The sequence below is a fragment of the Condylura cristata genome, unplaced genomic scaffold, assembly GCF_000260355.1.
Source record: "Condylura cristata isolate star-nosed mole 26May11 unplaced genomic scaffold, ConCri1.0 scaffold00001, whole genome shotgun sequence".
Lineage (NCBI taxonomy): Eukaryota > Metazoa > Chordata > Mammalia > Eulipotyphla > Talpidae > Condylura > Condylura cristata.
Window position 1 is genome coordinate 1,220,140 of NW_004567102.1, and position 22,312 is coordinate 1,242,451.

Genomic DNA, 22,312 nt, shown 5'->3' on the forward strand with positions numbered 1-22,312 from the left:
TCTGGCCCACAGATGCTTCCCCTCAACCCAGAGATACATACAGAAGGCCCAGAAGACATACTCATACCCTTACCCCTGGACACTGGCATCTACCCCATACCCACCCCAGCAGTGGCTGGACCACACCCGCCCTGACCCTCTTAAGTTCAGGCAGAAGGCCCCAGCATCCAGGTCCTCTCACAGGGCACCAAGGAGCATCTCCACCTTCAGCCTTACCTGCCTTCTCCTAGTCACTCAAGAAGGAAAAGAGATCCTCAGCCTGGCTCTGAGGACCGAGGGTGTCCTTTCCTCCAGCCTGGAGCCTTGACACTCCCTCATACTCCTTTTGGGACTCAGAATCAGCTGTCTCCTACCACGGGACACTCAGAGCTCCAGTATGACTCTGGCAACTCAAACATCGGGTCACCTCTTACCTGCCCAGCCAGGGGCAGCGCTCAGCCCCAACACCAGCGGCACCAGCAGGACCAGGCGATGGCAGCGGCTGCACCGCTCCATAACTGGTTACCCGGGACCGGATCCCAGCGACCCTGAGGCTGCTGAAGGAAGCTCGAGGCTGACAGGAGAATTAGGCTGTGAGCCTCGGACACCTGGGTCCCCAGGAGATCAAAGGCTGTCGGGTGGTGACAGCTCTCAGCCACCCAGCTCCATGGAACGAGGCGCCGTCAAGGCTCCGGGGCTGCTCCCTCCTCGGTGGCCGCCGCTCCAGTGTGTCCCGGGCCACCTCGGCAGCCCAGAGCCCCTACCTCGCCCCCGCCCCCGGCCCAGCCCCCGCCTCCAGCTGCCCGCCCACAGCCACCGAAAGGAAACCCCACCCTCGATCTCCACCTGGGGAGGCGGGGCGGGAGCCTTCCCCCGCCGACCCTTGGACTGCTCTCCCCGGCTCTTTGCAGGGATTCAGTGTCCTGTACCCTAAGATTCTCTTTTCTGTAACCCCAATACTTCTTCCCCAGCCCTTTCCTTTCTAGGTCCCGGATGTCACATCCCCCCCCCCAAACCCCAGTTCACTCCCTCTTGAGAGGCTAGAACCCCCTTTTTGCAGAGTCCTGGGCGGGACTAAGGGCACTGTCAGTGGGTGGAGAGAGGCGGGACTGAGGGTCTCTACCTCCCCCCCCCCACACACACCCCACCCCACCCCCCTCCCCTACACAAGATCTCCATAATTACTTCCACTGGCCCCGCCCGGTAAAATTACAGAGCCCGGCCTGGGGCTGGAGTATTTATAGACCAGGCTATAGATAGCGACTAGAGACCAGCCACTCGATGACCGGTGGGGGGGCGGGGGGGGGTGCCGGGCGTCAGAAGGAACCGGCGAAGGGACAGAGAGAGGCCAGAGACTAGACTGACCCACAAACACATGCTCATCTGGCCCAAGGATATGAAAATGGGGCTTCCAGGTAAGGGGATGCGGGAGCCCAGGTGGAAAGGGACCCAAGGAAAAAGTGAGTAGTGAGCACTAGTCGGAAGCGCCCGGAGAAACCGGGTCATTCAGGGACGAGAGGCCGCCTCCCGGCAGGCAACGCCTGAGTCCGCCGCGCTCAGCGCCCAGTGCGCCCCCACGAACGGGCACCGCGCCGGGTCTGCCCGGAGCCCGCGGCGCGACCGGAGAGAAGACGCGAGCGAGCGGAGACGCCGCCGCCCGCTGGCGCTAGGAGGGCACAAGCGAACAAGGCGCCTTTGAGAACCAGCCGCCCCCCCTTCCTCCTCCCGCCGGCCCCGCCCCCAGCCTGGCACACCCTCTTCCCCCCTCCCCGACAAAGCGTGCCTTGTGTCCCCCACCCCGCACCCGCCTCTCGGCCCCAGGGAACCTCGGCGGCGGCAGGGGAACCCGCCGAAGCTCCCGACCGGATACACCCTACCCCCAGGTCAAGGCAGCGCTGCTACCCCCCACTCTCCTCTAGCCCCGCCAAGAGTCACCTCGGTACAGAAAACATCGATTTTAATTTGAAAGCGATTTTATGTGTGAGTAAAATGAGGGGAAAGGAACTGCAGAGAAGAGCTGCAGGGCAAAAAAATCATGCAGCCCCGACACCCATCTCTGCGAGCTAGCCATCTCCCCTCAATGCTCAGGCCAGGATCCTGTGTCCCCAGCCTGTACTCTGTATACCCAGGGCTGGGGGGAAGCCGTGAAGGGAAGGGCTTGAGGACTACTCGCCAAACCATCCCCTAAATGGCTCAGCCATGCCAGCTGGGGCCCCTTCTCCTAGTTAGATAGAAAGAGATGGGGGAGGGGAAGGCCACTGCTTGAAGAGCCCCAGGGACAAACCATCTCAGGGCCCAGCCTTTCCCCACACCACCTCCACCCCTGGCATTTCTCAGTCAACCTGGGGAAGTACAGTACTTCTTAGAGTCTAACTGCAAGTCTCTATCCTTAGAGGAAATTAAAAATAGCAGATGGGTTCTTAGATCTCCACCCGCCCCTTAACTACCACCACCTTTGTATTTTTCAGTCTGACTGCAGGTGAAGGATAAAAGGGGACTCTGGACTGGAGACAACAGGGCCCCCTTCCCTCTTCCACAATCACCCCCATCTGCTGGGCGTGGTTAAAGGAAGGTCTGTCAGAGCATTACTCCCATGTTCATCAATTTGGGGGGTCCTGCCCCCCAAATCTATCTCTGGAGAAGTTCCCATTTCCACTCTTCAGATGGGAAGTTTAGTGAGACAAGATGAGAAGAAAGCAAAATCCTGGGAGCAAGGCCAGTGCTTTGTGCTGAGAGAAGGAGAGTGTTCCAGGTAGGGGGTAAGAAGTCACCCCAAGTCATGGGAAACTCAGACAAATTCAGAGACTCAAGGCCACTGGAGAGATCCAGCCCTCACAGGAATCTGGGGTCCCTCTGACTTAGGATGTCAACAAACCCCTTGGAAGTCTCAGTTCTGCCCTGTACTCCTCACCTCACCAAGGTTCTAGGAACACGGCCCCTCCCCACCCTGCCCCAAGACTTGGGAGTCCCTGTCCAACATTCACTCCTCTGAGTGTGAGGAGCACCTCATCTGGGTCTGGGCTCAGGCCAGCTGATGGGGAGCCTCAAGCATTTCCATGAGGAAGGTGTCAATGGGGGTGTCGCCAATGAGCTTGAAGAAAAACAGATGCTCTAGACACTTAAGGCCGATGGACCTGAGGGCAGGAAGACGTAGCAGCAGCTTGGCAAACCTGAGTGGGGAGTGGGAAGAAATGAGTGAGAGCTGGAATCACATGCGCCCTGAACACACCCTTGTGACCTCCCCCCACACACCCCTAAGGGACCTTAGTCCCCACAATCCCTCACTCCCACAACTCTCTCACCGTCCCTGCTGCTCAGGGTACTTCTGTTTGCAATAGGTCTCCAGTGACGCATACACTTTCTCCCGTAGTACCTCCACTTCACTGGGGTTGGAGAGGCCCTTGGCATCTGGGATAGCAGGGAAGACAGGAAGAAGAGGAAAGAAGACAAATGAAATGGGATGAACACGGAAATGTGGCCTACACAATGTTCCTTTTGGGAGCCCCCTCCCCGGATAACTGGCAAGGGAGTAGGGTGTGTTGGGTTTGTAGGATGGGCTCCAAAAGGGGATTTAGCTGTACATTTAGACTTTTCTTGGTCAGGTGAGATATTTCTGGGCTGAGGGTCTTATTGAGGGGGATAGTTGGGTAACTTAGGAGTCTCCGGAGAAGAGGAGGCTCCAAGATTGCCTTGGTCTCGAGAAACAGGGGTGATCCTCCTCTTACCTGGGTTGAACAGAATGATTGCCCTCAGGCAGCCAAGCTCTGTCTTGTCCATCCTCATGTCCCGCATTTTGGACACTAGCTCTGTCAGCACCCTGGAGAGGGACCTGCAGGTCACTCAAAGGTCACAGCTCAGCCAGCCTTGGACACGGACCAGCCTATAACCCCACCCCATCGACCTACAGGCCCGCCTAGCCGAGGGCCACTGACCGATCAAAGATGGCTCCCACGCCTGCAGAATGGGCTGAGTTGCGGTGCACATGAAGGCCTGTAGCGAGGAGGATGCCATCTCGGACATCAATGGATCGGTGGGAGAAAGAGGCAATGAGGAGCTCGTTCCAGCCTGGGTGGGGTGCAGCAAGGGTCAGAAGCCAGAGATCAGGCCATGGGATTCAAAGCAGATTGGGGAAGAGGAGAAGAGGTACCAAGGTCAATGAGCTTAACTCCCTGAGGATGCAAGCATGCACTGGGGTCACTGGAGGTCAGGAAGTCAAAGAAGTGAAAAGGATTCAAGGTCACTGACCTGCCCGCAGCAGTATGACCTGGTCATCCAAAGGCAAGGAAGAAAAGTGTGGGATCCTCTTCGCCCACTCAACAAGCGTGAACAGCTGTTTGTCAGCTGCCTGACAGATGTTAGTCACAGGGTCATTTGGCTGCAGGGGATGGGGAGTAAGAGTTATGGAAGATGTGGAGGTATAATGTGAGCCCCCCCACCCCTTGTAAGAGACTCTGACATCACTCATTAGGTGCAGTCTCTTCAACTCCCATCTGAACCAATCTCTATAAATCACACTTCTCTTCTACCATTCACGAAAACAATTATCTGAGAGCTGCCTGTGATTCTGCCAGTGGGTTGCTTTGGGGTGGGGTGAGAGGAAGCCAGCACACCCACCTCAGATGTTTGAGAAACCTTGTTTAGCAGCTCTTCCAGTCTCAGGCAGTGTTATGAGGGTTGAGAGGGGAGGGAGGAGAGGGGACGGAGAACAGACCTAGACTCCCACTCCCACCCCCATCAGGAAGAAGAGTGGATCAACCCCATCACTCACGCTGCTGCCGCTACCCCCGGTTCCCCCAGGACCCTCAACGCCCTGGTCACTCTTCTGCTCCACCGCAAGCTCTGCCTCCAGGATCCTGTCCACAGGCATCTCCTCGGGGGCTCCCCCAGCCCCCTCCCCATCCCCATCCTTGTCCTTTCCCCGCTGACGCTCCTCCTGTACCGCTGGGGGGGAGGGGCAAAAGGGGGAGAAAAAGTGAAAAGTCAGCAGCCAGCTCTGAGGGGGTTCCAAAATGTCTTCAGGGCCTTATCAGGGACTCATGGCCCTTAGGAGGTATTTATAGTCACTAGAAACAACACTGGGTTGGGAAGGGGAGCGTGCAGTCTGGAAGCAGGGGTTACACAAGGTCAGATTAAATAAGCCAAGAAAGAAAAGGAAAGGGGAAGGGAGGGTAAAGGGTTAGGGGAAAAGCTAACATTTCAACTGAGGGCCCACCACAAGCTTAGAAATGTGAAAAGCATATTTTAACATTCATCCAATTTTTACAAGAACACTGTGAACTCTTATAGCCCCTTTTTCAGATGAAGAATTGGGGCCTTCACATCAGAAGTGAAGGCTTGGCCAAGTTCACACAAAACATGGCAAATCATACATCTGTATCCAGGAGCACCTGACCATGATTCTTGTGTTCTGAATAAACTAACAGGTGGTGAAAGGAGCACTGGCCTGGGTGGGCCTCCAGAGATGGGATACCGCCCATGCCACTCTCAGGGTATATGACCCTGGGAAAGCCAGGTCTCAGGCTCAGCTTCTCTAAAATGAGGGTTTTGATCAAGAAAATGTTCTCTCTCAGAATTTCAGAATGAGATGTGAGAAAATATGATAGAAACTTAAAAAAGAAGGCATGTCATCAGAAAGGTCTGCAGCAGAAGAAGGTAAAGGCAGAGCCCACAGGAGACACCACAGAAAACAAGGATACAGACCAGAGAGAGTGCACTGGGCCAAAGGGAAAAGAGACTATTAGGTATGAGAAGGAGGTAGAGAAAGCCATCTTGGGAAAGTTATCCTACTCTAGCAACAGATCAGGGAGGGCCACAAAGATAGGATCATTAGGACAAAAATTCAAGGGACCAACCAGACCAAGGAGAAGGGGACCTAGGAGAAGAGCTAATGAAGAGGGAAGAGAACTCAAACACTGCCCTCTGGAGGAGAGAACAGTCCAGTCCTGAGAGGTACACAGTCTGGGCTTCAGGGGTCCCTCCACACCCACCTCTCCCACAGATTTAGACTGAGAAGCCTGGTAGGAACAGTCCCTTACCCTCCCTCTTCATGCCAGTGGCCAGGCACTTCTGATAGCGGCAGTACTGACAGCGGTTCCGCTGGCGCTTGTCCACAGTGCAGTCCTTGTTGTCCCGGCACGAGTAGGTCAGATCTTTCCGGATGGTGCGCTTAAAGAAGCCTTTGCAGCCCTCACAGCTGTAAACCCCATAGTGTTTGCCTGGGGTGGCAGGGGGAGAGAAAGAAACAGTAATAACAGCATGGAGACTCCTTGCCATTAAGTCCCATGCCAACTTCCCTCCAGCAACTCAGTTTAAGCTTATTCTGTGTCAAACACAGAGGGAAGAACCGGACATGAGAGATGATTCAGTCCCACCTTCCTCACTGTTCAAAAGTACTGTTAACAGCCCCCACTTCCCCCTGGACACCCTCTTCCCACACCTGAGCTTCAGGTTCTTTAGTTTTCATTGGGCCTCCCCAACGTCACTCCCCTAGAGAAACCCCACAAGTCCTAGGAACCCCACAGCTGACAGCAAAAGGCAGATTCTCTTTCTTCTTCTCTAGGTCCCATACCTGAGCTCCGGTCCCCGCAGATTGCACAAAGTCGTTTGCCAGCCCCAGGGCCACCGGGAGGGGGTGGACAGTGCAGGCCCCGGACCCCTAAGACCGGTGGCTTCACATCTTCAGGGGGGACAGACCCACCCCCAGGGAGCGACACTGTTGAATTAATCTGGGATGGGGAAATAGGGAGTCACAGGGGGACTCATTGGGAAGAAGAACCTCTCAGGGGTGACAGAAATCAATTCCTACCACATAGGCAGGGTCCTGCATTGCACATTCCAGAGGGCATTACTTACACTGCAGTCTATGTAAAGGGCCACCTCTGGGGCACAATACCAAAGATATTAGACTTACAGTTCCCCCTGAAATTGTGCACCACAGTTGCCCTGAAGGGCATGTATCTCAGGAAGGTAGATGGGACCAAAAGGGCAGAAAATCACTGACAGATGGAAGGGACATCAATAATATCAGGGTTTCCTAGGATTGTCAAGGAAGCATGCACTGAAAGGTTAGTCACCTTAGGAAGGGTGAGGGGTCTCACAGGACCACAGGCCTGCCAAGATTAGAGGACTAGAAAATCAGTGGGCCTCAGGGAAGTTCACACAAGGATCTTGGCTCACAAGGAAACAAGGGAATGAAAGTAGAGAGGCAGTAAATTGGTCACAACCTCTCACCTGGGGACTGCTGACAGGCCCGGAGAATCCAGGGGGAGCTGGAGGGGGCAGACCAGGGGACCCCATGGAAGAGCTGATGACAGGGAAGGGGGAACCCAGTGGGGGGGGTGGCATCGGGGGTGGGGGTGGAGCCCCTGAGCCGCCAAGGGATGGGGCTGCTGAAGAGGGTAGGGGTGGCCCAGGAGAGGGGGGAGGGGCGCCCTGGGGAAGGGGATTAGGGGAAGAACTATCTGGGCTTCGGGAATCTGAGGGAGGGGTACAAAGAGGCACAGAGAGACACAAACAGGAGAGACAAAAAGAGAAAATGAGTCTTCAATTGATCATTCAACTAGAGACTTTAATTCTCTCTCTGATCCCCCCACTTTCTCCCCCCCCACACACTCCACTGCCCTCATCCATCCCCAAGTCATCACAGTACAGTTTAACTTCTAATTGTGGTGAGAGGTAGTGGATGAAAGACGAGGAGGATTGTGCAGGTGAGAAAAAACAAACAAACAATGTATCTCGTGACCCCAAGCCAGAGGCAGCTCGAGTAGGTGAGGCAGCACGTGGTGTGGACCATACAGGCCCTCCATTCCCAGCTTGTAGCTGGAGCGTGCAGGGAAAAGAAACAGTTGGAAGAGACCGCGCCTAGGACGCAGGACCTGCCTTCAAACATCCAGAGTCCTCAAGCTGCAGGGATCGTGTCCGTGTCCCACGCCCGGGGCCTCGGGTGTGCAGGGCCTCAAGCGGCCACGGCTATCAGGGCGGAAGCTCCCCGCCCCGCCCGGCCCCGCCCCGGTCGGAGGGGGGGGCGCTAAGGTCCTCGAGAGGGAGGGGACGCGTGTTTACAAACAAGGGGGCGGGAGCGGCCGGGAAAGAGCGCAGGGGGAGAGGGGGGAGGGGCTGCTGATAAAGCGGTCACGGGCCCGCCAGTCCGTCGGCTAGCACACTCACCCCGCCCGCTGTCGCCCATCCCGTCCCGTCCAGCCTCCCCCGGCTCCAGCTCCGGGGTTTGTTGTTCTCCGGCTGCCGCCGCTGCTGCCGCCGCTGCCGCTGCCGCGGGATCCAGCCAGGGCCGTCGCCGCCGCCACCGGGACGCGACCCCACAATGCATTTCTTTTCGCACCCCCACCGGCCCACACTGCCCCGCGGCATGCCGCTGGGGGAGGAAGGGCGGGCGTGAAGCCCAAGACATGATTCCTGGCTGAGTGTAGGGATGTCTAAGAGGTATACCAAGGATTGATAGGGGACTAGCTGAGCACCAGGAAGTCCCAGAGAATAAGACTCTGGCCTGAACCGGATCGAATTAAGAGCTTCGCTCTGCTCTGTACCAAAATGACAGCGCCGAAGTGGCAGCCATCTTGGTATAGACGGGAAGTCTCCGCGCTAGTTCCCGCCCCCTCGTCTAGTTGGAAACGGAGGAGGCGGTCTCCTCGGGCCTGTTAGCTGGCCTCGCCCAGCCTCCCCTCAAATAACCTCCGCATCCGCGCACGCGCGCCACGGCAAGGCCGCTTCTCCCCTACCGGAGTGTCTCCATATTGGTAAAGGTATTGGGACGGCGATCGAACGGAACTTCCTGTTCTCGCGGGAGTTAGAGGCGGGACTGCCACGTCCGACCTAACCGGGAAAGGAGAGGATCCCGGAGCCGGTGAGAACTCCCTGTTTTTCCCTACCATCCTTTCCAGACCTTTTTCTCCACCTGGGGGGTCATAGAGACGAGGGCCCAGAGAGACCCTAAAGTGGAGGATCAAAGCCTAGAGCGGCATTCCGGGGCCCTACATCCGGGAGGGGGAGAATGAGCCCTGGAAACAATGTGGGTGGGAACCGAATGGAATGGGAGCGTGCCCCATAGAAGTGAACGGAGGGCGTGAGCGGAGTTAAGCGGACCCTGCCTAAGTATAGAGTTGAGGGTCAAGCGGAGTCACTTTCTCTGTCCCTCTGGTCAGCGTGATGGCCAGAGGCCTGGGGGCACCCCATAGGGTGGCAGTGGGACTGCTGACCTGGGCGGCCTTGGGGCTGCTAGTGGCCGGACACGGGGGTCATGGCGAGCTGCACGAAGACCCGCACGAGGACTTCCATGGCCACGGTCACGGCCACAGCCACAGGCACTCACATGAGGATTTCCACCATGGACACAGCCATGCCCATGGCCATGGCCACACTCACGAGAGCATCTGGCATGGGCATACTCACGGTCACGACCATGGACATTCACATGAGGATTTGCACCATGGCCATAGCCATGTGCACAGCCATGGAGGCTATGGGGAGTCTGGGGCTCCAGGCATCAAGCAAGACCTGGACACTGTCACTCTCTGGGCCTATGTGAGTCCCCAAAGGATGGGGGAGAGAGGGGCTGGTTCTGGATTATTGACAAGCCCAGCACCACTTGACCCTGACTCTTATTCACTAGGCACTGGGGGCCACAGTGCTGATCTCTGCAGCTCCATTTTTTGTCCTCTTCCTTATCCCGGTGGAGTCAAACTCCCCCCGGCACCGGTCTCTGCTCCAGATCTTGCTCAGTTTTGCCTCAGGTGGGCTCCTCGGTGATGCCTTCCTGCACCTGATCCCTCATGCCCTGGGTAAGTGATCTCTTGCTGTACATCAAATCTTAATATATTTTATTCTTTGAGTAAGGGTTCTTTCCCGTTTATCTCTAGTTTTCCCCCAGATGCACAGCACTTGGATTCAGTATGCCCATGTCTGACCTTTTCTCCTTTTTCTTCCAGAGCCTCATTCTCACCACCTTCTGGAGCAACCCAAGGGACATGGACACTCCCACAGTGGTGAGGAAGGAGCAAAATAAAATGAGGGCTGGGATGCTGAGGAGGGCCTGTTCCTCCCTATTCTTCTGTGCTTAGAGCAGAGAAATGTGGAATCCACATCTCCCTTAATATCCCAATGCTTCCATTCCCAGGCCAAGGCCCCATTCTGTCTGTTGGACTATGGGTCCTTGGTGGAATTGTCGCTTTTCTTGTGGTGGAGAAATTTGTAAGACATGTGAAAGGAGGACACGGACACAGTCATGGACATTCTCACAGCCACACGCATGGAAGTCAGGCTCGTGGAAAACGGGGTAAGCCCAGGAATACAAGTCACCTTGCCCGCCCCATCATATGGCTCTTAGGTGGGAGATTTCTTTGAAGATATATGGGGACATCTCTTATCAACTCTTTTGTTTCCTCAGAGCATTCTTCAAAGGAGAAACAGAGTTCAGAAGAAGAGGAAAAGGATGCAGGAGGGTCAAAAAAGAGGAGAGGAGAGATCATGGGGTCCAAAGATGGGCCAGTCAAATCTGAGAATTCTGAAGAGGAAAAAGCAGGTTCAGGTGAGAGTTAGCTGGCACTACACCTGGGCAAGGGGTATCATTGTGAATCATGGAATATGCACTGTGGGTAATGGCAGGTGTCTGAGAAACACGGAGGGGCTAGGTCTGAAGTGGTCTGGGAATATGCTTATAGCTGACTGGCGCTGGGATGAGGAGTGCTGGATGTCTCTAATCATCTCCTCCTTGTACCAGACCTGCGTGTATCGGGGTACCTGAATCTGGCTGCTGACCTTGCCCACAACTTCACTGATGGTCTGGCCATTGGTGCTTCATTTCGAGGGGGTCGGGGACTAGGGATCCTGACCACAATGACTGTCCTGCTACATGAAGTACCCCATGAAGTTGGGGACTTTGCCATCTTGGTCCAGTCTGGCTGCAGCAAAAAGCAGGTTAGTGATGATGTGTACCAAACATGGTTGCCTTAAACCTTTTACCCCTGTTCACCCACCCCAGACCCAAGACTGTGTCTCAGTAGTTCCACACAAATCACACTGTTGCTGACTATAGATCCCATAAAAATGAAAGGGAAGTCCTATGACTCAGTATTTTTTGAACTGAGATTCATGTTCTGACCCAGTACATCAAAAGACGTGTGGTAAAGATCTCTTTGATATTTAAGGTTCTTCAGAAAGTGTCTATTTTAGAACTCTCTTTTTCCCTTGTTGTATCATTTCCAACGACAAGCCCTTTACCCATATACACTTGTACCCTACCATCCATGTCTAAATCATTGATAATCCTTAGACATTGGTAAGAGTCTGTCTCTTTTCTGTCCACCAGGCGATGCGTCTACAACTTCTGACAGCAATAGGGGCACTGGCAGGCACAGCCTGTGCCCTCCTAGCTGAAGGAGGAGCAGTGGGCAGTGATGTTGCAGGTGGTGCAGGACCTGGCTGGGTTCTGCCATTCACTGCAGGTGGTTTTATCTATGTAGCAACAGTATCTGTGTTGCCTGAGCTGTTAAGGGAGGCTTCACCTTTACAGTCACTTCTGGAGGTGATGGGCCTCCTGGGGGGAGTCGTCATGATGGTGCTGATTGCCCACCTTGAGTGAAAGACTAGATAAATGCCCCCACCATTGTCCCAAACCTCTAACCTAAGCCCTGCAGGTCAGAGGTCTGGATGTTGAGGGCCCTGACTAGAGACATCTGCCAAGAAAGAAGTTGTTCTTGGGAAGTGTTGACTTTGGCAAGAGGGCCTTCAAGGTTTGCCAGACTCAAGGGACTTCAGAGGTGAGAATGAGAGGCCAGAGGGACCATAATGTTGGGCATGTGCTGACCATGTTTTTGGGTTTGGGGGACTAAATGGGGCCATGAAGAAGAATAGGAGAGGACTGATGGCAGCCTACCTGTGGTCATCTGCACCACCTATTCCCCAAGGACCGAGCTGTCACACACAGGCTCCTCCCACTTGACAGAGCATCAAGAAGACCAGAACCATGGACAGAGAGGGGGGTATAGCAGTGGGGGATAAGCACCGATCATGTGTCCTGATTTGGGAGTGATTGGCGGGGAGGGGGCGTTAGTTGTTAATCTCGTGGCATAGTTTTTTTGTTTCTATTTTTTTATTGCTTTTTGAATCGAGTGGGAGGATGATGACCGGAAATAAAAACTTAGATTTCTCGCCCCACGTGCTGTCTTTGTCTTATTGGGGTGAGGTTGGGAACCCTGAACTGCCCTTAGCGACGTCCCACGCTGCGGTGTCTGCCCCGCCCCCGCCGGCGGCCTGCGCTACTAACTACGGGTGGCTTTACACGCTAGCCGGGCTGCGATTGGTCCGGCTCTGGTCTTGCCACGCCCCCTCTGGTTTCGGATTGGCTTAGTTCTGCGGAGCCGCCTACCCACGACCCACCATGGCGTCCCAACTTCGGCTCCGCTCCGCGCTGTCCCTGGTTACAGGTTTCAGGGGTGCTCTCCTAGGGCGGGCTGGGGTGCCTGAGTCATGTCAGGGGCGCGCTTTCGGATTTTGCAGGTGCTGTCATCTCCGGCTCCTGCCCCAGTTTAACTTTGCACCATGGCGACCTCTGACCGCCACTGCTCCTCCTGGCCGCAGTTCGGCTCTGAGCGTTCTTTCCCACCTCAGGTGCGGGTAGCGGTATCGGCCGAGCAGTCTGTGTGCGCCTGGCCAGAGAGGGAGCCGCAGTGGCCGCATGCGACCTGGACGAGGCAGCGGCACGAGAGACTGTGCGGCTGTTGGGTGGTCCACAGAGCGAGAAAGGGGGGCCTGGCGTGGCCCATGCTGCCTTCCAGGCTGACGTGTCTGAGGCAGGGGCTGCTAGGCACCTGCTTGAACAAGTGCAGGTGAACGGAGATAACCTCTGCTGCCCTTTAAAACGCTAAGGTTGCCTCCACTGCCCTAACTCTTCGTGGTTTATTGGCGTGTGACTTCCCCGCCCACAGGACTGCTTTTCTCGCCCACCATCTGTTGTCGTGTCCTGTGCGGGCATCACAAGGGATGAATTTCTGCTCCACATGTCTGAAGATGACTGGGACAAAGTCATAGCTGTCAATCTCAAGGTGGTGACCCCTGAACCTGTGGCTTCTGGCCCCTCTACCCCTGACAGAGAACTGGAGGATAATCGGCCCAGCTGATTCTTTTTGCCTTGTTACTCTCTTTCCCTTAGGGCATCTTTCTAGTCACTCAGGCTGCAGCCCAGGCCCTGGTGGCCAATGGTTGTCATGGCTCCATCATCAACATCAGTAGCATTGTGGGCAAGGTCAGTTTGATTTGGGATCAAGTCAGCCGCCCAGCCAAGTGCGCAGAGGAAAGTCCCTCCTTGGAACGCCTGACTCATCCTGAATCTGAATCACCCATAGGTCGGGAACATGGGACAGACCAACTATGCAGCATCCAAGGCTGGTGTGATTGGGCTGACCCAGACTGCAGCCCGAGAGCTTGGACGGTTGGTCTGACACTTGGGGGTGCTGGGAGCTTTGCAGAACCATGTGTAAAGAGAGTGGCAAAGGTCAGTGTTCAGACCTCCCCAGAGTCAACAGCCACTGTCCTTCCACAGACATGGAATCCGCTGTAACTCTGTCCTCCCAGGGTTCATTACAACACCAATGACCCAGAAAATGCCACAGAAGGTGCTGGACAAGGTAGGAAGGGGTGAGGGCTTCCCTAGTGGTGAAGGATTAAAGAGCACTATGAAGCAATCACCAGCCACCGCAGCAAGAGTTCAATCCCCAGCCAGCCAGGGAGGTGACCCACATGACAGAGCAGACTTCTCCTGCCTCACCCGCTGCTCCCCTCAGCAGTGTATTTCAGTGGATATGCCTGTTCTGTTCTCCACTCTGTCTCTGGTGAACTCTCTCTCTCTCTCTCTCTCTCTCTCTCTCTCACACACACACACACACACGCACACACACACCCCTCTTGCCTATATCCCAGCTTTGATATGCATAAATAAATCTTTTTAAAAAAAGTGATAGGAAACTATGGATGGAAGACAGCAGAATGCAGAGACCTGACCTCTGGTCATTCCCAGCATGGTGCCTAGCCAGGCACCATACCTAGTAGGTATTCATTAAGTGTACCAGAAATGAAAATAAAAGAAAAAACTGGTCACTCAGTCTCAAAAAAAATATCCATAAGAGAAATTTTCACGCACGTGAATGTTTCCTTACAGGTGACTGGAATGATCCCCATGGGACATATGGGAGACCCTAAGGGTGAGCAAGCCTGAATGGCAAGGAGGCCCTGGAGAGAGGGTCTGAATGAAGAGATTCCAATGTTTTTGGTATCTCAGAGGGTCTCACTAGGATTGGTGGTGGGTGTCAGAGGGTCTTACTAGGATTGGTGTTGGGTATCTGTGTTTCAGAGGAGGGGTGTTCCTGGTGGTAGATGACAGCTTCTTTGGGTCCATGAAGTAAAAAAGATGGTATCCTCTCCCTATCATTCCTATAGATGTGGCAGATGTAGTTGCATTCTTGGCATCTGAAGACAGTGGATACATCACCGGGGCCTCAGTGGAAGTCACTGGTATGAGGCCATTGTGAGAGAGGGCAGAGAAGTGGGACCCACTGGAGCCACTGAGGGAAGGGCAGAAGTTGTACCAAAGTGAGCACTCCCCACCCAGGTGTCTCCTCCTCTGCATCTATCCAATTGTTTGTGCCCTTTCCAGGAGGTCTTTGCATGTAATTGCCTCAGGACCCAGGATTGTGCTCACTCCCCCACCACTCCGCTGGACCTCCTGTGGATGAGGATTCTAAATTCCCAGGCAACAAAAGGGACTGCAGTGTATGACTTAGGAATGCTGAATTCAGGAGGCAGGGGTGCTTGTGACCCTAATAAATTCCAAATCCTCTTCCCTGCCATCTCCAGTTCTTGTGTCCAAGCCCCTCAGACCCTTCCCCACTTCCCCCTCCTTTCCCTTTCCCTGAGGATTGTTCCCTTTCACTGCCTGGTCTCCCAGGGCAACCCTAGCCGCCGGGTGTGAGAGAAGAGAGTGTGTGACACTGTGTATGCGTGACACTCTGGGTCTTTTTGAAGGGAGGGGGTCTCTGCCCCACCCCCTTCTTCAGGCCCCACAGCCCCAGTCCCCTCCCCCCCAACTCCCTGAGTCCTTATGGTCCTCAAAAGTGATTTGTTCATGGCCCCATCCCGGTGTCCTGTCTGGCCTTGGGAGGGGGTCTTGGAACAGGTGGCCCTCCCCCACCCCTCCCCTTTTTCTGAATTCCCCCTCCCCTTTCTCTCCACCTTACAATAGCTGCAGCCGGCCAGGGGTCGGATGGGGGGGATTAGAGGAGGGGGCCAGGATTAGGGGAATGGGCCAGCCGATGAAAGGGGCTGGAGGAGAGCAGAAGGGAGGGGGCTGGGAGGAGGAGGAGGAAGGGGAGGGGGTCTGCGCTAATCGACTCTGGAGCCCACATAAGGACTGGCCACGGACTGAAGGAGAGGACAGGGAAGTAGGGGGGACCTGGTGGAGGGGGCGAGGGGACCCACTGCTGCCTTGCTCCAGAAACAGGCCACCCCTGGCAGCTACAGCCCAAGTCCCGGAACCCCAGCTCAAGCTGGAGGAGACAGCATGCCCATCAGGGTCTCTGCCCCCCACCCCACCCCTCTCATCTTCTGCCCTCAATGGGGATCGCTCTGCCCCTTCCTCTTCTCTTCCTCCCTGTCTCCTTCCTTTACTGCAAAGTCCTGGAGAACGCTGTTGCCCGCTCCTCACTCCAGACATTCGTTCCCTGTGCCCCCCTCCACATGCGCTCACCCCCTCCCCAATAGGGGCCCCATCTTGTGTGTGTCCCTGTTTCCGCGTGGTGTCTCCATTCCCCCGTTCCTCCCGTGCGCTCCCTCCCCCGCCCCGGGCCGTGGCTCTTGATTGTCCAAACGCAATTCTCGAGTCTATGGCTCCGGCCGAGAGTTGAGTCTGGACGTCCCGAGCCGCTGCCTCCAAACCTCGAGGGGAGAGCGGGTCGGAGGGTCAAGGGAGAGCCAGAGCGGAGGGTGGCGTACGTCCCCAGGGTGGAGGGGGAATCTCGGGTGCACCGGGACTTAGTTGCGTTCACAGGACTGGAGAAGTGAAGCGGCAATGGATCCCTGGCAGCGTTCCCCTCTCCTACCCCCCTGAATCCGGCCTGGGGTTCCCGAACAAGTTGTGTTGGGGGGCGGGGGAAGCTGTTCCTCAGAGTTGCTAGGGGACCTAGAGTGGGGGAGGTGGCCCTTTTCCCATGCAGGGTGCCCTCGGGGGTCCGAGTGATCCCAGGCCCCGCCCTCCGGGGCAGAGGCCCCGGGTGGGGGCTACCGGCCGGGAACGGCGGCCCAGTAACGCGGCGCGACGCGACGGTGCCGAGTCGGGGGCGGAGACCGCGGCCCCCACGTGGCACGGGACTCTGGGGACGCCGGCTCCTCTCGGGGGACGGGCGCGTCCCGAGGGCGGGGGAAACCGGGCGTCCACGTCGCGTCCCACCCGCGCCGCGAGTGGCGGGTGACGTCTCCGCTGGCGGGGGGAGTGGAGTGGAGGGGCAGGCGGAAGTGACGTAGGGCCCCAGCGCCCGGGCCATGGCGGTGGCGGCGGCGGGAGCTGCAGCGGTCTGAGCTGCGGCTGCCGACCGAGCGAGCTCAGCCGGGGCATCTGGGCCCGGAGAGAGGCATCGCGACCGCGGGAGCGCGGACGGCCAGAGCCTGGTAAGGGGCTGCGCTGGCGCGGGGGCGGGGGCTGAGAGGGGTGCCGGGGGGGCGGGGTCTGCGCGAGGGGCGGCCCCCCTAAATACCCTCCCTCTCCTTCCCCTTCCCCTCTCCCCCCAGCCTACCTCTCCTCCACGGCTGTGGAGCCCTGGTGGGGGGGGTCTGTGCCCGGTCACCATGACGACGCCGGCGAATGCCCAGAATGCCAGCAAAACGTGGGAACTGAGTCTGTATGAGCTGCACCGGACCCCGCAGGTGACAGGGAGCTTCCCTTCACAGCTTACGCGGTGTCCACAAACCCTTCAAATCCACAGACCACCATCTCACAGCCCTTTCTGCCATTTACTGTCCCATTCTGCCACTCCTGCCCGAATTCACAGACTCCCTTCCCCCTACCCTTGAATCACCTTAACCTTTCATATCTACTTCAAAACAGCCATGCCAGGGAGGTAGAGCAAGAATTTCTATCTCGTTTGAAAGATAGTAAATAGAAACTGCCTTCTTTTCTCAGCTCAGTATCACAGGTCAGTGAATATAAGACTCACATGGGGAACTTACTTTAAAATCGAGTTTCCAAGTCCCCCCCCCGCACACACACTTAATGTGACACAGTAAAGGGAAGTCCGGGAATCTGTGTTTTGAACAGGCATCCTAGTGGGTGCTGATAGACATAGTACCTGGCCCACACTTTAAGAAATTCTGTTGAATTAGTTCCCTAAATCACTTGTCTGTGCCTCCCCTACCTCCACATCTATCACAATACCACAGATCCTCCTATTGGAAATCTTCCACCCTCACTGGACACTAATCCATCCTGTTTTCCATTCTCTCCAAGTCGTTAACCGCCCCTCTCTCAGAATTCCTATCTTCCCCAAGTGGCCAACATGGAATACCCAGTTTGGGAGTATTTCCCCAAACTCCCACTTCATGGACCACTTGTTTCTGAAACCCCTCCCCAGTCCTCCCCACACACCCCATAGCAACCTACCACCACTTTTTCACTCACTGGTGCTTCCAGGAAGCCATCATGGATGGCACAGAGATTGCTGTTTCTCCTCGCTCGCTGCATTCAGAACTCATGTGTCCCATCTGCTTGGACATGCTGAAGAACACAATGACCACCAAGGAGTGCCTCCATCGATTCTGCTCCGACTGCATTGTCACCGCCCTGAGAAGCGGGTAACAAGGGATGCTTGAGATGGGATGAAGGCCATACAGTTGAGCCTCAGTGACTGACTGCTCAGGGACACCTCTCTCTCACCACAGGAACAAGGAGTGTCCTACCTGCCGCAAGAAGCTGGTATCCAAGCGGTCTCTGCGGCCAGATCCCAATTTCGACGCCCTGATCTCTAAGATCTACCCCAGCCGAGAAGAATATGAGGCCCACCAAGATCGGGTGCTCATCCGCCTCAGCCGCCTGCACAACCAGCAGGCGCTGAGCTCCAGCATTGAGGAGGGGCTGCGCATGCAGGCCATGCACAGGTTCGGGCGGGCGCAGAGGCAGCAGCAGAACCCATGGACAGATCTGTGGATCAGACTCTTGGTGCTGTCTTAACTGGCAGCCAGCTGTTTACCTCCCCATCCTAGGCGCTCACCCCAGCCTCATTGGCAGATCTGGCATGTGAATTGCAGCTTCTGCAGCTGGCACTGTTATTCCTTTTTTTTTTTTTTTAAAGATTTATTTATTTATTCATACAGAACTGGGGTATAGGCCAGAGATGGCGGAGGGTGAGAGGCTTCACCAGAGACAGAGTGGGGAGCAGAACAGGCAGATCGACGAAGTACACTGCTGAGGGGAGCAGCGGGCGGGTCAGGAGAGGTCTGCCGTGCCATGTGTATCATCTCCGGGGCAGGAGGGGATCGAACTCATGAGGAACAAACTTAAGCTTCTTTGTGCTGTGCTTTAACCCGCTGCGCCACCAGGGAGGGCCTGCACTGTTATTCTTAAGAAAACAACTCACCTTTTAAATTTCTCAGAGTTAGACTAGTTGAGTCATTTTTAGCATAAGCTCTAGAATCACACCTCTGGGAATTAAATCACGTCCCAGGCCAGCATAGCTCAGTCTTTAATATGTATGCATATTGAAAGGACAGTGTTACAAACGCACATTGTGATTCAGTTGGTCTAGAATTGAGCCTAAGAGTCTGCCTTCCTACAAACCTATGCTACTGGCTCTTATGTCATACTTTTGAGAGGTGAGGGACAGTGATCTCAAACAAGTAATTTAATTTCTCTAAACCTCAGTTTTTCCATCGTAAAGAAGAATGTAATTAGCTGTTCCTAGGAGTTGTGTTATGTGTGCCAATCAGCGCAAAACATTTAGCAGTGTACTTGGCACACAGTTAGTGTTTAATCAATGTTAGGTGTGATCATTAAGATTTCCCTCATCTCTTAGCCTCTGAAGTTTAAAGTCTAAACCCCTTATCCTTGGTGCTTTCTAACTTTAACCATTTTCTTCTACAGGGCCCAGCGTGTGAGGCGGCCGATGCCCGGGTCAGATCAGACCACCACGATGAGTGGGGGGGAAGGAGAGCCTGGGGAGGGAGAGGGGGATGGAGAGGATGTGAGCTCAGATTCTGCCCCTGACTCTGCCCCGGGCCCTGCTCCCAAGCGACCCCGTCCTGGGGGTGCAGGGGGGAGCAGTGTAGGGACAGGGGGAGGTGGCACTGGCGGGGTGGGTGGTGGTGCTGGTTCTGAAGACTCTGGTGACAGGGGTGGGACTCTGGGAGGGGGGACCCTGGGCCCCCCAAGCCCTCCTGGGGCCCCCAGCCCCCCAGAGCCAGGTGGAGAAATTGAGCTCGTGTTCCGGCCCCACCCCCTGCTCGTGGAGAAGGGAGAATACTGCCAGACTAGGTGAGAGTCCTGTCTGTCCCCAGACCACTGAGAAAACAAAGACCACATAGACTTCCACAGAAGTGGGCTTTGCCCAAACCCAGAAAGAAACCCAAACCAGAGGCCCTTTTGGAAAGTCCCCTACTTCCCTTCTCCCATTGAGGCTCCCTTTGCTCTAAACCCACCCTCTTTCCTACTCCAGATACGTGAAGACAACTGGGAATGCCACGGTGGACCATCTCTCCAAATACCTGGCCCTGCGCATTGCCCTTGAACGGAGGCAGCAGCAAGAGGCTGGAGAGCCAGGAGGGCCTGGAGGGGGTGCCTCTGAAGCTGGGGGACCTGATGGGGGTGGTGGGGAGGGTGGAGGTGCTGGAGGAGGTGACGGTCCTGAGGAGCCTGCTTTGCCCAGTCTGGAAGGTGTCAGCGAAAAGCAGTACACCATCTACATTGCCCCTGGGGGCGGAGCTTTCACGGTGAGAGCTCCTGAAGGTGCTGTGGGGAGGCTTGTCTGGGGGGAGCTTGTCTGGGGACACAGAGAACCTAGGGTCCTGACCGCCTAACCACCAACCTTCTTTTCCCTCTGCATATCCCATCTCCTTTCTTGGTCCTTTTTCCTCTCCTACCACTGTATATGTTCCTACTTTTCAAACTCCATGTCTTTTACTGTTTGTTTCTTCCCTTCTCCCTTTGTCACATTTCACCTCTCTTTGTTTACTTTGTCATCTTCTCCAACTTTTCTGTCCTCTTCTTCCACCTCTCCATTCTTCCCCCTCTATAGACACTGAATGGCTCACTGACTCTGGAGCTGGTGAATGAGAAGTTCTGGAAGGTGTCCCGGCCATTGGAACTCTGCTATGCTCCCACCAAGGATCCAAAGTGACCCCACAAGGGGACAGCCAGAGGATGGGGACCATGAGGTGTTCCTGTGACCTGGCCCACTACTCCAGCTTCTTTGTTCCCCAGTGCCCCCCAACCCAGCCAGCCAGCAAGAGGACATAAATGGACAAATGGCTTTTATACAAAGTATCTATATCAGATTCTTCTATATTGTACAGAGTGGGGCGTGCACCCCCATCTACTGCCTTTTCTATTGCCTCCCAGCTCCATCTAGAGAAGATGTTGGGGAAGGTGAAGAACCGTCCCCTTCATGCCCTCCTACAAACAACAAACTTGCTTTTTTTCCTCTTTGAAATCTGCAGTTCTGTGTCTCTGTTCATCAGGGGTATACTAAAAGGAAAAAAATTAAAAGATTGGGGAGGGAAGCCTAGAAACCATTTAGAATCAGCCTTGGAAGTGAGGAAATGCCAAAGGTTACTCAGTTTGTAAATCCCATTTTTCTGAACCTGCAAATCAGCAAATATATTGTAAACAGAGAGAAGGATCTAGAAGAGATAGGATGAAGTGCAGACTGATGGGTGAGAACAGATTTCAAAACCTGAATAGCTCAACCTGAAACCCAGATCTTCACTACCAGGAATCAGGAATGTGGTTCAGAAAGCAGCACGTTATAAGGATAGACAGAGCCAGGGTTAATTCCTCCTCATGGAGTGTTTGTTTTCTGTAGCTGGAAAGAAACTGGGTTGGGGTAGAGGGGGGCACAACCCGAGGAGAGGACGTAGCAGGATGACAGTTCCCAGGAGCGAGCGTGGGAGCTAATGCCTCTTGAGAGCCCAGGGCTTTATGGAGGGTGGGTGACCCCACAAGATAGTTTGTACCTGTCCAGGCAGCTGTTGAAAGAAGAGGGGTGGGACATCAAGTAAAGCTGTCCCTGCCTTCTAGCCTCGGATTCCACAGTTTGGGCCCCAGTCTGGAACTGGGGGCCAGGCGCTGGACTGAAGCGTGGGGCGGGGAGGAGGCATCCCTTTCCTGGAGACACCAATGCTAGTCTCCCTGCTCCAACCTCTCAGCCCCTCACTTCCTGTTTCCTGTTGCCCAGCTCGCCCTACCCCATCCGCCCCAAGGTCCTGAGGCTAATTCAGTTCGGTGTGTCGGTTCAGTGCTCCTCTGCATGCTTGTGATATCTGGTTCCCCTATTCCCTGTTACCCTCAGGAGTGCTGAGGTAGCTCCTCCAGCCTCAGGGCAGACTGCAGGCATGGTGACATGGCTCTCACCCTAGAGACCTGCAGACTTGGGGGGCATCCCCACTGCCCTCACAGGAGTTGTTTTACTCTCACCTGCTCCAACTCAGACCCCAGTTCTCCTTATCTCCACGGGTGTTCAGGGGCTGTGGTGCTCCCAGGACATTGTGGGCAGGTTTGTAGGTTGGCTCTGGGAGTTTTGAAAATGAGAAATAGAGGAAGAGGAGGAAGGAAGAATGCGTGGGTGGATGTGTGAGAGTATAATAAACCTGGTTCCAGGGCAGGCGGGAGTATCACCCCCTCACTCTCTTCATTCTCCCCAGCCTCAACCAACCTGGAACAACTTCTTGCCTGTGTCCCCCCCACCCGCCTTGCTTCACTCTGGCAGCCCAGGACCCCTATGTCACTATCCCCCTCCTAGGGCCCCTCTAGATCTCAGCTCCCTATCCACACCTTTGCTTCACCCTCTCCTGCTACTTCTCACTTTTCTCCTCCTGCTGCCTCTCCATAACTGAAATCCACAGCCATGCCTGTTTAGCCAGATGAAATCATGTGGGAGACATAGAGCCCTTGTCCTAGGTAAGTCTCCCCCACCCACAAAGGAAAAACACCCTACCTGACCAGGCCTTCTCCTTCCCCAGTGTTTGGGGGGAAAGTGGGTAGGTATCCAGTTTCCTTGGTTGGGGGGGGGCTCTCCTGGGTTAGTTTCCCTGGTCAGTTTCTCTCAGTTAAACAGGTATATATGGGCCG

General features: G+C 55.3%; 5 protein-coding genes across 7 annotated transcripts in view; 3 read left to right on the plus strand and 2 right to left on the minus strand.

Moving 5' to 3' along the window:
- COL11A2 (collagen, type XI, alpha 2) overlaps nucleotides 1-710 on the minus strand; it is a 28,926-nt gene extending 28,216 nt beyond the window's left edge. Inside the window, exon 1 of the mRNA XM_004673362.2 lies at nucleotides 414-710. Coding sequence (XP_004673419.1) covers nucleotides 414-495 — 82 coding nt within the window. The 5' untranslated portion in view covers nucleotides 496-710. The remainder of the gene's footprint in view (nucleotides 1-413) is intronic.
- Nucleotides 711-1,918: 1,208 nt separating this feature from the next.
- RXRB (retinoid X receptor, beta) lies at nucleotides 1,919-8,609 on the minus strand. Of its 3 annotated transcripts, none has more exons than XM_004673363.2 (10): nucleotides 8,146-8,609; nucleotides 7,210-7,454; nucleotides 6,548-6,704; nucleotides 6,015-6,194; nucleotides 4,748-4,920; nucleotides 4,225-4,354; nucleotides 3,912-4,044; nucleotides 3,705-3,808; nucleotides 3,282-3,387; nucleotides 1,919-3,149 (listed from the first exon to the last, which is right to left on the minus strand). In XM_004673363.2, the coding sequence occupies exons 1-10, from the start codon at nucleotides 8,384-8,386 to the stop codon at nucleotides 3,002-3,004; spliced, it is 1,617 nt and encodes a 538-aa protein (XP_004673420.1). In that variant the 5' UTR covers nucleotides 8,387-8,609; the 3' UTR covers nucleotides 1,919-3,001. The 3 variants fall into 3 exon arrangements, with proteins under 3 accessions (XP_004673420.1, XP_012577577.1, XP_004673421.1); XM_012722123.1 differs by lacking the exon at nucleotides 8,146-8,609 and adding an exon at nucleotides 7,858-7,973; XM_004673364.2 differs by having other exon boundaries at nucleotides 1,935-3,149; nucleotides 3,705-3,796; nucleotides 8,146-8,597.
- Nucleotides 8,610-8,750: 141 nt separating this feature from the next.
- SLC39A7 (solute carrier family 39 (zinc transporter), member 7) lies at nucleotides 8,751-12,147 on the plus strand. The gene is made up of 8 exons (XM_004673365.2): nucleotides 8,751-8,839; nucleotides 9,138-9,516; nucleotides 9,605-9,773; nucleotides 9,921-9,977; nucleotides 10,109-10,267; nucleotides 10,379-10,519; nucleotides 10,712-10,908; nucleotides 11,300-12,147. The coding sequence occupies exons 2-8, from the start codon at nucleotides 9,142-9,144 to the stop codon at nucleotides 11,570-11,572; spliced, it is 1,371 nt and encodes a 456-aa protein (XP_004673422.1). The 5' UTR covers nucleotides 8,751-8,839; nucleotides 9,138-9,141; the 3' UTR covers nucleotides 11,573-12,147.
- A 210-nt stretch (nucleotides 12,148-12,357) lies between these two features.
- On the plus strand, nucleotides 12,358-14,825 carry HSD17B8 (hydroxysteroid (17-beta) dehydrogenase 8). Its single transcript, XM_004673366.2, has 9 exons — nucleotides 12,358-12,416; nucleotides 12,601-12,818; nucleotides 12,918-13,034; nucleotides 13,142-13,234; nucleotides 13,335-13,420; nucleotides 13,532-13,616; nucleotides 14,147-14,189; nucleotides 14,425-14,499; nucleotides 14,642-14,825. The coding sequence occupies exons 1-9, from the start codon at nucleotides 12,371-12,373 to the stop codon at nucleotides 14,656-14,658; spliced, it is 780 nt and encodes a 259-aa protein (XP_004673423.1). The 5' UTR covers nucleotides 12,358-12,370; the 3' UTR covers nucleotides 14,659-14,825.
- Nucleotides 14,826-16,504: 1,679 nt separating this feature from the next.
- On the plus strand, nucleotides 16,505-20,675 carry RING1 (ring finger protein 1). The gene is made up of 7 exons (XM_004673367.2): nucleotides 16,505-16,647; nucleotides 16,768-16,902; nucleotides 17,666-17,826; nucleotides 17,914-18,129; nucleotides 19,112-19,501; nucleotides 19,683-19,956; nucleotides 20,262-20,675. The coding sequence occupies exons 2-7, from the start codon at nucleotides 16,825-16,827 to the stop codon at nucleotides 20,361-20,363; spliced, it is 1,221 nt and encodes a 406-aa protein (XP_004673424.1). The 5' UTR covers nucleotides 16,505-16,647; nucleotides 16,768-16,824; the 3' UTR covers nucleotides 20,364-20,675.
- The last annotated feature ends 1,637 nt before the right edge of the window (nucleotides 20,676-22,312 follow it).

Coding starts and splice junctions, on each gene's coding strand:
- HSD17B8 (XM_004673366.2), top strand. CDS start 12,371: ATGGCGTCCCAACTTCGGCTCCGCTCCGCGCTGTCCCTGGTTACAG. Junction 13,421..13,531: donor GCAGCCCGAGAGCTTGGACG/GTTGGTCTGACA, acceptor GTCCTTCCACAG/ACATGGAATCCGCTGTAACT. Junction 14,190..14,424: donor ACATATGGGAGACCCTAAGG/GTGAGCAAGCCT, acceptor TCATTCCTATAG/ATGTGGCAGATGTAGTTGCA.
- RING1 (XM_004673367.2), top strand. CDS start 16,825: ATGACGACGCCGGCGAATGCCCAGAATGCCAGCAAAACGTGGGAACTG. Junction 17,827..17,913: donor GTCACCGCCCTGAGAAGCGG/GTAACAAGGGAT, acceptor CTCTCACCACAG/GAACAAGGAGTGTCCTACCT. Junction 19,502..19,682: donor GGAGAATACTGCCAGACTAG/GTGAGAGTCCTG, acceptor TTCCTACTCCAG/ATACGTGAAGACAACTGGGA.
- RXRB (XM_004673363.2), bottom strand. CDS start 8,386: ATGTCTTGGGCTTCACGCCCGCCCTTCCTCCCCCAGCGGCATGCCGCG. Junction 6,705..7,209: donor GGCCTGTCAGCAGTCCCCAG/GTGAGAGGTTGT, acceptor TCCCCATCCCAG/ATTAATTCAACAGTGTCGCT. Junction 3,150..3,281: donor TACCCTGAGCAGCAGGGACG/GTGAGAGAGTTG, acceptor CTCCCCACTCAG/GTTTGCCAAGCTGCTGCTAC.
- SLC39A7 (XM_004673365.2), top strand. CDS start 9,142: ATGGCCAGAGGCCTGGGGGCACCCCATAGGGTGGCAGTGGGACTGCTG. Junction 9,978..10,108: donor ACATGGACACTCCCACAGTG/GTGAGGAAGGAG, acceptor TTCCATTCCCAG/GCCAAGGCCCCATTCTGTCT. Junction 10,909..11,299: donor CTGGCTGCAGCAAAAAGCAG/GTTAGTGATGAT, acceptor TCTGTCCACCAG/GCGATGCGTCTACAACTTCT.